This window comes from Taeniopygia guttata, chromosome 23 (genome assembly GCF_048771995.1).
Source record: "Taeniopygia guttata chromosome 23, bTaeGut7.mat, whole genome shotgun sequence".
Taxonomy (NCBI): domain Eukaryota; kingdom Metazoa; phylum Chordata; class Aves; order Passeriformes; family Estrildidae; genus Taeniopygia; species Taeniopygia guttata.
The window spans coordinates 5,851,549-5,864,371 of record NC_133048.1 but is presented as its reverse complement, the minus strand read 5'-3'; the positions used below and the strand labels follow the sequence as shown (position 1 = coordinate 5,864,371).

General features: G+C 63.1%; 1 protein-coding gene across 1 annotated transcript in view; it reads right to left on the bottom strand.

Moving 5' to 3' along the window:
- Nucleotides 1-11,025, bottom strand: part of SDC3 (syndecan 3) — a 50,171-nt gene extending 39,146 nt beyond the window's left edge. Inside the window, exon 1 of the mRNA XM_030290239.4 lies at nt 10,817-11,025. Coding sequence (XP_030146099.4) covers nt 10,817-10,906 — 90 coding nt within the window. The 5' untranslated portion in view covers nt 10,907-11,025. The remainder of the gene's footprint in view (nt 1-10,816) is intronic.
- Nucleotides 11,026-12,823: the final 1,798 nt, after the last annotated feature.

Below are 12,823 nucleotides of genomic sequence, written 5' to 3'. Positions count from 1 at the left end.
GCAGGAGAAGCTGCTCCTTCCACCTCGTCCTCAGCTGATTCCCCCAGGGAGATGCCCCAGGCCCCGTGAAGAGCAGGGAAGATTGTCCCCCTGCCATGACCATCCCCCACCACACACCAGGTTTTCCTCAAATTCTCCCCTCCCAGAGCTGCAGGACCCACCTTGTGCTTGGGAAAACACCTCCAGCTCTGGAGCCAGAAGGAAAATCTTAGAGATGGGACCATGGAAGCTGTCAGAGCCCAGGGGGTGAAGGAAGCACCCTGAGCTCTGACTTCACACAGGGAAGATTTTCCCGTGGGTTCCACGGCACGGGTGATCCCTTGGGAAGGAGTGCTGTTCCCAAAGCAATGTTCCCAATTCCTGAGCCCTCATTTTCAAGTCCACCTTCATTCCCACCAGCTGAGTTCTTCTCTTCCTTGGCAAACACCTCAGCAGGACCTGAAAATCTGTCCCCCCAGGTCCCTGTGGCCGTCACCCCCCAGCACCCTCTGGCTGCTTCTCCAGCCCTGCTCTTCCTCCCTGGATTTCCCCTCCAAGAATTTTCTTTCCTTTTCTCCACACCAGCTCTGAGCTGTGCCAGACAAGCCCCAGTTCCCAAATCCCTGGGGCAGGCAGAGCCCAAATCCTGCCCAGCCCTGGGTCCTGCACCTCCTCCTCACTCCAGAGCTCATTCTGCTCCTCATTCAGGTTCTAACCTTTGCTAAAGAGAAAAAAAAAAACAATGAAAAATCACCAAAGCCCTGATTTTTATGCAGGGAAGTGTAAAGGCTGAGCAGGTGTGGGTGACCCTCATGCCCTGCTGCCCGCTGGAGAAACAGCGGATTTTCCTCTGGAAGATCCTGGGTCAGACAGAGCAGCAGGAAAATTCCCCTGAGCCTCGGGGTTTGGCTGTTTTCCTTCACCTCCCCCTGGGTGAGGGGAAGGACCAGTCCCCACAGACAAACCCCACAGACAAACCCCACAGACAAACCCCACAGACAGACCCACCGAGGCACGGGGAAGTTCGGGGTCGGTGTTTCCCCAGTTAGGAGTGAGCAGGGGCGGGCAGGAAGCAGCGACCCCGCTGCAAAGCCTCCAAGGAAGGAGGAACCCAACTAACTTCTCACTGCCCTTTCTGCTCAGGTCAGAACCGAGCCTGGGATGTGTTTGGAGTGGCACGAGGTCGGGTTTGGGGGTTCAGCGCTTGTCCCATTCCCCAGCTGTGACCCCGGCTGAGGACAGGGAAGCGCTGGGACCCCACGCGAGCCCTGGATGTGGAGTTTGGCTTCTTTTTTTTTTCCTCTCCTCTAATTGCTGCTGCTATTTTAACAGAGCCAGGCATTTCCTTGACGATTCACGAGGCCTATAAATGTTTGATGCTCCTTTCCCTCCACGCTCAGGAAACAACTTCTGCTGAGGTCTGGGGGAAGAAACGCCTGGATTGGAGCACCGGGATGGGACAGCGGCTGCAAGGGGAGGATCCAGCCCCGATCCACACGGAAAGGCTCCATCACAGCCCTCTGCTCCTGTCCTCTCCTCCCCCCAGTTCCTAGAAGGAAATCCCACTGCCCAGCCTCCGTGCAATATGGCTTTGTGCTGCAGGAACCTAAATATAGAGCCTAAACCCTCCGGGGGCTGAGGTATTTATAGCTGCAGGCAAACTCCGGCTGGAGCCTGGGAGCAGCTGGAATTGCGCCGGGAGGGATCCGGCCCTGCCCTGCCTGCAGCAGGGATTTTGGGATTTTGGGGTGCCGATCCCGCTGCTCCCTGACCGTGGCAAGAACGAGTGGGAATCTCTCTGTGCCGGGGGCTGGGGGCAGTTTGGGGTTTTAAGGCCGAACCCAGAGCAAACAGGATGAGGCTGAGAGGCTCAGGGCCAGCCCAGCTGCTGCTCTGCAGCTCCTCACAGAAATCCAGGCACCCGGTGTTCCAAAAACATTTCCTGGGAACGGGAAATGCACCTCTTGGAGCACCCAAAGTGGAGCAGGAGAGGTGAAATGGTCCCTTGTTGCCAGCCTCAGTGTCCAGCCCTGCTCCTCTCCCATCCCTGCTCCTCTCCCATCCCTGCTCCTGACATCCTGGGCTAACCCAGCCCACCGGGAAAACTCCAGCACAGGGAGGCCCAGGGGCAGCAGCACCCAAACCAAGGCTGGGTGCAGGGATGGGAACAGGCTGGGAGCCGGCTCTGCTTCCCAATCCCACTGCCCTTCCTGCCCTGGAATCTCGAGCAGCACCAGCAGCTGCCTGGCTTGGCCTCGGGAATGGTTTCATCCAGGAGTTCGGGCACTGGGATCACATCCCAGCCTTGGCTGGAGCTGGTGAGAGCACTTGGGAATGTCAGAGTGGGATCAGAAGGAAAATCAGCAGGAGAATCCCCTCAGTCGGGTTCCCGGGACTCCCCTGCCTCTGGGATGATCCCAGGCAGAGCCTCAGCCTCACCTCAGGCTCCTTGGAAAACAAAATCCCCAAACCCTCAGAGAAACAAAGGATTTTTACCAGCTCTTGGTCCGAACCTGCACAGAAGAGCCCACGGGAATGCTCCTCCCAGATCCCTGCCCAGCAGGGAATTATTATGCATAATAATAATAATAATAATCCCTGCCCATCAGGAATTATTCCCTGCACAATTCCCAGGTGCTCCAGGGCTGGAGGAGCTCCCTGAGCAGGCAGCCCCAGAAAGTCCCAGCTCAGCCCCAAACTCCTGTGGTGGCTGGCAGAGAGGAGCCGGAGCTGCTGCTCCCTGCAGCCCCATCCACTCCCAGGAGTTCCCAGGACTTCCCATTTCCTCTTGGATCTGGAGCTGCTGGCCCTACGGACACAGGGACATCCCTGGGAGGGACAGTGTCCCTCCCTGCCCACCCGGCCACGCTGCACTCGATGGATTCCCTCTCTCCTTCCTCCTCCTCCTCCTCCTCCTCCTCCTCCTCCTGGCTGCTGCTGAAGAGCTCTTCCCATGGCAAATGAGGGATTCAGGATGCTCCAGATCCAGGATCTGCTCCCACCCGGCACCCCACCACAGACCCCACCAGCACCTCCCTGGGCATCAACCCTGGTGGCTTTAGGGACATCTGTGGGACACCTGGGGACACCCTGCCAGGTCTGGCCATGCAGAGGGACAGCCCTCCGAGGTGAGGGAGGATTAATTAATACCAATTATTATAAATAATTATAAATAACTAATCCCAATTAAAGGCAGGAGGGCAAAGGGGGAGAAGTGACTGGGCCACCCCAATTGCAGCACTGGGAACAGCCCAAAATCCAGGGGTCCTGCCCAGCCCCGGGCCCCCAGTGCTGCAGGAAATGTCCCTCGGGGCACTCCTGGGGTCCAAGGTCACCGGGGATCCCGGGAGCCACGGCCAGAGGGTGATCCCAGGATGCAGATCCCAGGATCCATCCCCCGATCCCAGGATCCATCCCCCGATCCCAGGATCCATCCCCCAATCCCTGGATCCATCCCCCAATCCCAGGATCCATCCCCCAATCCCAGGATCCATCCCCCGATCCCAGGATCCATCCCCCGATCCCAGGATCCATCCCCCGATCCCAGGATCCAGGGGAGCCCAGCCCAGCTCCCACCCTCCCCAGTTCATGACTGGCAAATGGGGAGAAACGGCTCCTCCAGGGCAAACAGAGCCAAGGAACTCGGTGGATCTGGGATTTTGGTGGATCTGGGATTTCGGTGGATCTGGGATTTCGGTGGATCTGGGATTTCGGTGGATCTGGGATTTCGGTGGATCCAGGATTTCGGTGCATCTGGGATTTCGGAGCCTGGGTGTCCCATGGGATGGGATTCCCATATCCCAGAGGAGCCTGGGGGGGTGAGGAGGCCCCTTGGCCACTAAACCCCGCCCAGGATCCCATTTCATCCCAGTTCCCTGCCCTGGAGTCCCTGACAGACCCCCAGTATCCCCATCAGCACTCTCCCTAATTAACACCAGGGTAATTAACACCTGTCAGCACAGAGGGCACTGACCTGCTGCCACTGGGGGCTAATTAGAGCTTCATTAGTGCTCATCAGAGCCCCCACACACAGCCCGGGCTGGGGGCACTGAGCTGGGCAAGAAATTGGAATTATGAAATCCTGGATTATTTCTGGAGGAGGAGGATGAGGAGGAGATGACAAAGAAAGCGGTGGCACCAAAGCCCAAAATCACCCCAAAATCACCGAGGCCTCACCACAAAAGGGAGCCTCACCCTCGGAGCTGCCTCCAGGGGGTCCCAGCTGCCTAAAATCCCCCATTTCTTCCCCAAATCCCTGCAGCTCCGGGATTTCCCACTGGGCTGGATCCAGGGCTTTGGAGCAGTCCAGGCCACCCCAGGTACTGCCCAGCTCTGGCTGCAAACCCTGACAGCTCCAGGAGATCCCCACAGCTCCCCACCTGGCACCGGAGCCCGAGGGAGAGGGCAAAGGAAGGTCTGGATTATGCCATTCCCCAAAACCCCCCAAAATGCAGGAAAAAATTACATTATCCCAGCTTTTTCTACTTGATTTTCATTGGGTGCATGGAGAAGTTCTGCAGGGACACCACGGCCATTCCCAGCACCTGGAAAAGTTGTGAGGAGCCCAAATTTGCCTTTAAAAAAGCTGGGAATGGTGGATTTATACCAAGTTTGGGGAAGCAAAGCTCCCTGTGTGCTCCCAGACCTGCTGCCTCTGCAGGGAAAGCTGCTTGGGCAGGGGCACAAACACAGCAATTTTCTGTTCCCTTCCAGCTTAACTTGCAGAAATGAGAAATAAATGAGAATTTTTTCTCTTTTAAATGCCCACTTTGGCCCCAAACTCCCACTCCCTTGCCCCAAAACACAGCCCTGCATTGGATTTTTGACCTTTGCTGCCTGAGTTTCCCTCCCAACCCCCCAAACCCTCAGCCAGGCTCCCCCTTCCCTCAGCAGCTCCTGAACCAGCTCCATTCCCCTCCTCCTCCTCCTCCTCCAGAAAACATCAGTTTTTGGCAAACAATCTGTTTTGCCAACAAGTTGTGCTCCGTGCTGCCTGGGAGATGAGGCTTTTCCCAGTTTTCCCAGCTTTTCTCAGCTTCTCCCAGTTTTCCCTGGCTCCTGCCTCCTCCTCCCCACTCCAGGTCTCCCTCTGGGGCTGTAGCCAGGGGGGATTTGCACCCCAGCTCCCCCACATTGAGATTTCTCCGCTTTTTTTCCTAAAATTATCCCCATTTCTCCACCAGCCGGGGCAGAAGCAGCAGCCCTGAGGTTGCTGCTGTTATTTTTATCTCGAAAGAAAGAGTTTGAGCCGTGGCCAAGCTGTGCTGAGGGAGGAGGGAGAGGCTTTTGTGTGGCCACAGAGATGAAAACACACCCGGCCTGGTGGGCAGGGAGAGGGAACATCCCAGCCCGTCCCAGTCCATCCCAGCCTGTCCCAGCCCATCCCAACTCATCCCAGCCTGTCCCAGCTCATCCCAGTCTGTCCCAGCTCATCCCAGTCTGTCCCAGTCCGTCCCAGCTCATCCCAGTGCATCCCAGTCCATCCCAGTGCATTCCAGTCCATCCCAGTCCATCCCAGCTCATCCCAGTTTGTCCCAGCTCATCCCAGTCTGTCCCAGTCCATCCCAGCTCATCCCAGTCCGTCCCAGTCCATCCCAGCTCATCCCAGTTTGTCCCAGTCCATCCCAGCTCATCCCAGTTTGTCCCAGTCCATCCCAGTCCATCCCAGTTCATCCCAGTCCATCCCAGCTCATCCCAGTCCGTCCCAGTCCATCCCAGCTCATCCCAGTTTGTCCCAGTCCATCCCAGTCCATCCCAGTCCATCCCAGTCCATCCCAGCTCATCCCAGTCTGTCCCAGCCCGTCCCAGCTCATCCCAGTTTGTCCCAGTCCATCCCAGTCTGTCCCTGTCCGTCCCAGTCCATCCCAGTCCGTCCCAGTCCATTCCAGTCCATCCCAGTCTGTCCCAGCTCATCCCAGCCTGTCCCAGTCCATCCCAGTCCATCCTGGAGGGAGCTGGGCGCTGCTCTGGGGTGCTGAGGTGAAAAGGAGCTTTGGGCCCCCCCAGGTTGGTTCTGTCCCCTCCGTGCAGAGCCACCCTCGGGTTCACTGCTGGCTCAACCAACCCAGAATTAACCTTTTTTTGAGTCAATTTTAATAAAAATCCCTGAAAGAACCAACCCTAAAAACGCTTTCACCTTCCCACAGCCACATCCCATTCCTTCCTGAGCACAGAAGGCCCAGAGCAGTTTGGGGGGGCAGGTGCTGCACCCCAGGAGCCTCTGCCTGGATCCAGCCTCGTCCTCCCTCCCTCCCACCGGGAATTCCGTCCTGGAGCTGCTCTGCAGGAGGAGCTCGTTAAATGTCAGATTAATTAACGGGGACAGAGGCAGGAGGCTGCAGGAGCTCCCGGTTCCTGCTCCAGCTCTGCTGCCCCGAGCCCAGCCGGGAAAACCGCCGGGCCTCCCCGGGATGGGAACAAAACACGGGTGGGAACCGGGATGGGAACAAAACACGGGTGGGAAACGGGAGGGGAACAAAACACGGGTGGGAAACGGGAGGGGAACAAAACACGGGTGGGAAACGGGAGGGGAACAAAACACGGGTGGGAACCGAGAGGGGAAAAAAACACGGGTGGGAAATTGGGAACGGCACAAAACACGAGTGGGAAACCAGGATGGGAACAAAACATGGGTGGAAAACTGGGATTGGAAGAAAACACGGGTGGGGAACTGGGATTGGAACAAAACACGGGTGGAAACTGGGATGGGAACAAAATACGGGTGGGAAACAGGGAACGGCACAAAACACGGGTGGGAAACTGGGATGGGAACAAAACACGGGTGGGAAACCGGGATGGGAACAAAACACGGGTGGGGAACTGGGATTGGAACAAAACATGGGTGGGAAACCGGGATGGGAACAAAACACGGGTGGGAAACCGGGATTGGCTCAAAACATGGGTGGAAATGCTGGGAAAGATACAAAATATGAGTGGGAAAGCTGGGAATGGTACAAAACAAGGGGGAGAAGCTGGGAATGGCACAAACACGGGTGGAAAACTGGGGCTGGCATAAAAGCCAGGTGGAAAACCTGTGGGAATGGCAGAAATCACGAGTGGAAAAGCTGGGAACGGCACAGGAGAAGGGGGAGAAGCTGGGATCGGCGCGGGGCACGGAAAGGCTCCGCTCCTCCCGCACAGCCGGGCGGTGGCTCCGGGGCCAGCAGGGCCCAGCAGGGCCCAGGTGACACCGAGCAGGGCCCAGCAGGGCCCAGGTGACACCGAGCAGGGCCAGGAATCCTCCCCCAGCAGCTCCCGAGCCGCGGGAGCCTGGGGCTGGCTGGGGAGGATGAGGAGGGAAGGGGGGATGATGCAGGGAGCAATCCCCGCACCTTTGCAGGGATTTGTCCCTCCAAACCCCCGCTCCCCATCTCCCGAGCGCCGGGGCTCAGCCTCCCGGGGCCGAGCGGCGGCAAAGCCGACCCCGAGCCGGGCAGAGGCGAGGGCGGGACCGGCCCCGGCCCCTGAGAGCCGGAGGGACCGGGACCGGGACAGACCCGCCGGGCTGGGTTACAGCCGCCGAGGGCTCGGGAGGGAGGATGCCCGGCTCCCAGGGCCCCGCCGGCCCGGCAGGGTTTGTACCCGGCTCACGTTCCCGCACCGGCATTCCCCAGCCCCCGCTGCCGTCTCCCGGGGCTGCCGCACATCTCCCGAGGGAACGGAGCCCTGGGGACACCGGGCACTTCACGGCCGGGGTAGGAGGTGACAGTGGTCAGGGGACCCTGCACCCCTTGGGGACCCATTCCTTTATTTATTGATTTTTTTTTTTTCCTCAGTTTCTCCATGAAAGAGGAAGGAGCTGGGGTTGAGCAGGGCTGGGCTGTCCCTACAAACGGAGCCGGGCTGGACCCCGTGTGACTCCAACTCACACCAGGGAGCTCCAACCCACCCCTGGGAGCCGGGCTGAGCCCTGCAAACTCATTACCCCAAACCCAGAGCACCCCCAAACCCCACAGCACCCCCAAAGCTCAGCAGAGACCCTCCCCCAGGGCCTGGGGCCAGGCTGGAAACCAGGGAGACCCCAAAGCACTGGAAATCATCACAGGAGGGAGGGTGTCCTGTGAACCGCCAGCCCTGGTGGGACCCGGAGCTGTGGGGACGCTGAACCCCCCCAGATCCCTGTGGGGAAGGGGGTGCTTCACCCCAACCCCCCGCAGGGCCTCTCTGGGTGCTGTGTCCCTCATTATCCCTCTGGACTGAGCCAAGGAGGATCTGGGGTATGCCAGGGGGCAAGGGGGATCCCTTCCACAGAGAAACAACCCAGGAGTAAATCCAGAGCATCCCCCGCTCTGCTGCACAGGGAGCCAGGCCCTGGCCGGCCCCAGAGCCACCCCAGCAATGCTCCAGGCACCTGGGAAAGGTTCGGGCCAATCAGCGCTCTCGGTAATTAACGTAATGAGCTGATCCCTAAGCTGGGCCGGGCACAGCAAAGCAGCCTGATCCCCACCGTGGGGACCCCAGAGCCGAGGGGGGCACCCAGGGCTGGCTGCACCCACGCCCTGCACGGAGGGGAGCCCCTCCCGGGAATCCGGGGTGTCCACAGGGGCTGAGCCCGGCCCTGCCCCGGGAAGGGCTGATCGGGTCCCCCTCATCCTCTCTCTGCGTGCTCCATATCCAGCTCCAAAGGGGACCAGGGACGAGCCCCTGAGCCTCGGGATATCACAGCCAAACCCAAAGCTGTCGGCGGCACGGCTGGGAAAACCCCTCTGCCAGAGATGGGGCTCGCCAGGAGAAGCAGCCCCTGTCCCCCCCAGCTCTCCCACCCGGCACATAAAGGGTTACAGGGACTGGTCCCAAGGGGATCCATCCCAGCTTCGCCAAAGGCCGGGTGAGAGGGGTCAGGACTGCAGGAGATCAAAGGGAGGCATCGAGTCCCGGGAGGTGTCACAGCCCGGCCCTGTCCCCGTCCCGTCCCTGTCCCCATCCCCTGCGCTCCCCGGGAGCTGCTGCTGCTCGTCCCGGCTCCTCAGAGCTCCCGAATCGCTCCCGGGAAAGGTTCCCTGGCAGGGCCCAGGAGCCGCCACTGGGGGAACAGGAATCCCCAAATCCATCCCCATCCCATCGTCGCGGCTGTGCCAGAGCCGTGCCGAGGCACCGCTTCCCTCCCAGGGGAGGAGCTGAGTCTGTCCGAGGAGAACGAAACGCTGAGGGGAAGAGAGGGGCAGAGGAGAGGCCTGGACCCATCCAGGTGGAAGCAGCAGCTCCTCCAGCCCTTGGGAGCATCCCACACATCATCACCTCCAGCCGGGCACCGAACTGCCCCACAGCCCCTCCTGAGCGGCCACATCCCCCGGGAACGCCAGCAGTAACCAGCAGCTCCAGTAACCAGCAGCTTCAATTCCCAAAAAGCCAAGGGGAAAAGCTCATGTGGGGGGATGAGCACCCCCAGAGCCGCCCCCACACTGCCAGGGGTGCCGGGCACACCGGCACAGCCACACTCACCGCTCAGCACCGCGGCCACCGGGCACGGAGGGAGTGCCCAGCGGGGCAGAGCCGTCCCTGGATCCGTGGCAGAGGGAAAATCGGGCTGGGCAAAGTGCCCTTGGATCCAGCGGCCGTGCAAATTCGCCAGAGGCGCTGGAGGAGTGTCTCACGTCCCCTCAGAGACGCTGAAGTTGTCTCTGCTCCAGAGGGGCCGAAGCGCTGCCGGCAGGGCCGGGAGAACGCCCCGGGTGCAGAAATGGGGCAGCCAGCCCGGAGCACCCCAAACCGGAGCCCCGGGAGGAGGGCGATGAGCTCCGGCCGATTCAATGCAGCAGCCAGGCCCTGGGGCTTCTTCTCCTCCTCAAGAGAGGAGGAGGATGAGCAGCCTTCCTCCCCAGCAGCCTCTCCCGTTGCTCGCGGGCTGGGAGGGAAAAGCATCCTCGGGCTCCTTCCCGGAGAGCATCCCCCAGAAAGCAGCACCCCGATGCCCCAAAACTCCAACGCCCGGCTCGGGGCAGGGAGCAGGCGGGGCAGGGGGTTCCCCTGGAGCCCAGGATCCCTCGGATCCACGGATCCCGGGGGGAGCAGCAGCTTTGGAAGTGCCAGGAGCCCCCCGGCCCCTTCTCCTCCGGCCACATGGAAGGGGAAGCGCGGGCGCTGCCTCTGCCGCCCCCCGCCCCATCGGGGCTGGGGATGCAGGAGGGGAGGGGGGGTCGGGGGGACAATTCCTGCTGCCCCCGAGCAGCGGCAGGGGGGTTCCTCCCTCTCCGCCCCTCCGGGTGGGTTTTAAGGCGTGTTTCCCTACGACCTTCAAACGGCGGCTGCCCGCAGCCCCCTCCCCACGGCCGCCACCCTGACGGCACCGCCCGGGGGTCGCAGGGGAGGGGACGGCCCCGGGGGCAGCGCTGGGCTCGGGGGGCTCTGCGGGCACCGTGGGGCTGCCGCGGGGCAGGGGCGGGGAACGGAGCCCCCCGGGAGCCGGGGGACCCCTCAGGGGGGTGCGGGTCCCGGTGCCCGGGGGTGCCGCCCCCCGCCCGCTGCCGCTGCCAGACCCCGCTCGGGGCCGGTCCCTCCCCGGTACAGCCGCCGGCCCCACGCCCCCCGCCCGCTGCCGATCCGCGCACGGTACCGGGGCCGGTTCCGGAGCGGTGCCGCCGCCCGGGGCCGGCCCCTGCACGGTACCGGCGGCACCGCGCACAGCCCCGTCCCCCGCGGTACCGATCCACGCGCGACGCCGGGGCCGGTCCCACCCCGCTGCCCACGGCGGCTCATCCGCGGGGCCGGAGCCGCCCGCCGCCGCTCCCCGGTACCGGTGCCGCTCCCCGGTGCCGGTGCCGGTCCCCGCCTCCCCCTCCCGGTGCCGGTGCCGGTCCCTCCCCTCACCCCCCGCTCGGTGCCGGTGCCCCGCACTCACCAGCGCGGCGCGGGCGCTGAGCAGCAGCAGCAGCAGCAGCGGGAGGCTCCGCAGCCCCCGGGGCGCCGGCGGCGGCACCTCCCCGGGCATCTTCCTGCCGCAAGGACGCTGCCGGCGGCGGCGGGAGGCGGCGGGAGGCGGCGGCGGGGGCGGGGAAGGGCCTTTGTTGCCGCCGCCCGCGGGAGGCGGGCGGTGGGTGCGGGCGATGGGTGCGGGGCCGCCGCCGCCGCCGCCACCGCCCCGCCCCGGCCCGGCCCCGCACGGCCCCGCACGGCCCCGCACGGCCCGGGGACAGCGGGAGGGGACGGGGGAGGAGCCCGGGGGCACCGAGGGGCGCTGGGGGAGATTGGGGGAGACTTGGGACAGATGGGGGGACGTGGGGGAGATGGGAGAGACCCGGACGGATGCGGGGGGAGGGTCTGGGGCAGACTGGGGGACCCTGGGGTAGGTGGGGGGACCTTGGGGGACAGATGGAAAGGGGGGTCTGGGAAAATGGAGAGGACCCTGGGGTGGGTGGGAGGAGCGTGGGGGACACGCGGGGACACGTGGGGACAGGCTGGGGGAGCCGGGGATGGATGAGGGGTGACGTGGGGTGGATGAGGGGGACCACGGGGACATTTGGGAGGGGTCTGGGGCAGACTGGGGGACCTTGGGGTTGGTGAGGGGAGAACCGGGGGGTGTAAGGGGGAGTTGGGGTAGATGAGGTGGGCCGTGTGTTAAATGGGGGGAGCCGGATGGGAATGCACAGGGGGGACCTGAGGCAGACTCGGGGGCGATCAGGGACAGATGGGGAGGGACTGGGGCAGGTGGAAGGGGCTGGGGTAGCTGCGGTGCACTGGAATGGGTAAAGGAGTGAACTGGGGCAAGCTGGGGTCAGCCCGGGGTGCGTGTGGGGGGATCTGGGGCAGACTGGGGAGATCCAGGGGGAGATTGGAGGGTCTGGGGGCAGTTGGGAGCACCCAGGATTAGCTGGGGGGAGCCCGAGGTGGTGTTTGGGACGCCTGGGGGGTACCCAGGGATGGATGGGAGGGGAAAACCTTCGAGCATTGCGGGAATCACTCCCGGGCCGACATAACCAGCCTCAGTTTCCCCGCTCAAAAATAGACTCAGACTCTCCTAAACCCCCTCATTTACCTTCCAATACAGCCCGGGAGGGGCTCGGGGGCGGGGGGGGTTACTGGGACAAAGGAGGGAAAAACAGCCAAATTCAGCCTAAAATGGAGCTGAACCTCGGGCTGGGCAGCAGCGACTCAGGTCCCCAAAAATCCCCCCCTGAGGATCCTCCCACTGCCCCGGGACTGGGAGCTCAGGGAAAACCCAGAGGGGAGTGGGAAACATCGGGGGGCTCTGAGGGCCCCCACCTGAGTGACTCCATTGGGCTTTAATTGTCCTGTAATTAGCAGAATCCAATTTGGTTTTTTTTAAGTGCATTTATAGAAGGAGAAGTGGGAATGGGGGGGGGGGGGGGGTCCCAGGGCAGGGGGTGCGAAGGGGTCCCGGGGGCATCCCAGGGACACGGGGGGGGGGGGGGGTCCCGGGGGGGGTCCCGGGATAGTGGGGTGGCCCCAGAGCAGGGGGTCTCAGAGAGGGGGTCCGGGGGCATCCCTGGGGCCATGGGGGGTCCGGGGCCAGGGGTGGGGACGGTACCTGGGCTGGGCTGGGGGAGTCTCAGGGACACTGGAGGGGCTCAGGGACAGTGGGGGGGGTCCCAGGGACACCCGGGCCGGGGGTGTCCAAAGCAGTGGGGTCCGGGGACACAGCTGGGTCCCCTGATCGTGGAGCAGGGGGGCACCGGTGCTGGGGAGGTGCCAGGGACGGGGGTCCCGGTGCCGGGGGTGTCCCCACGCAGGGCTCTGTCCCCACGCAGGGCTCTGTCCCCGGGCAGGACTCTGTCCCCACGCGGGGCTCTGTCCCCACGCAGGGCTCTGTCCCCACGCAGGGCTCTGTCCAGGGCCGGGCTCGGTCCCCACGCGGGGCTCTGTCCCCGGGCAGGGCGCTGTCCCCACG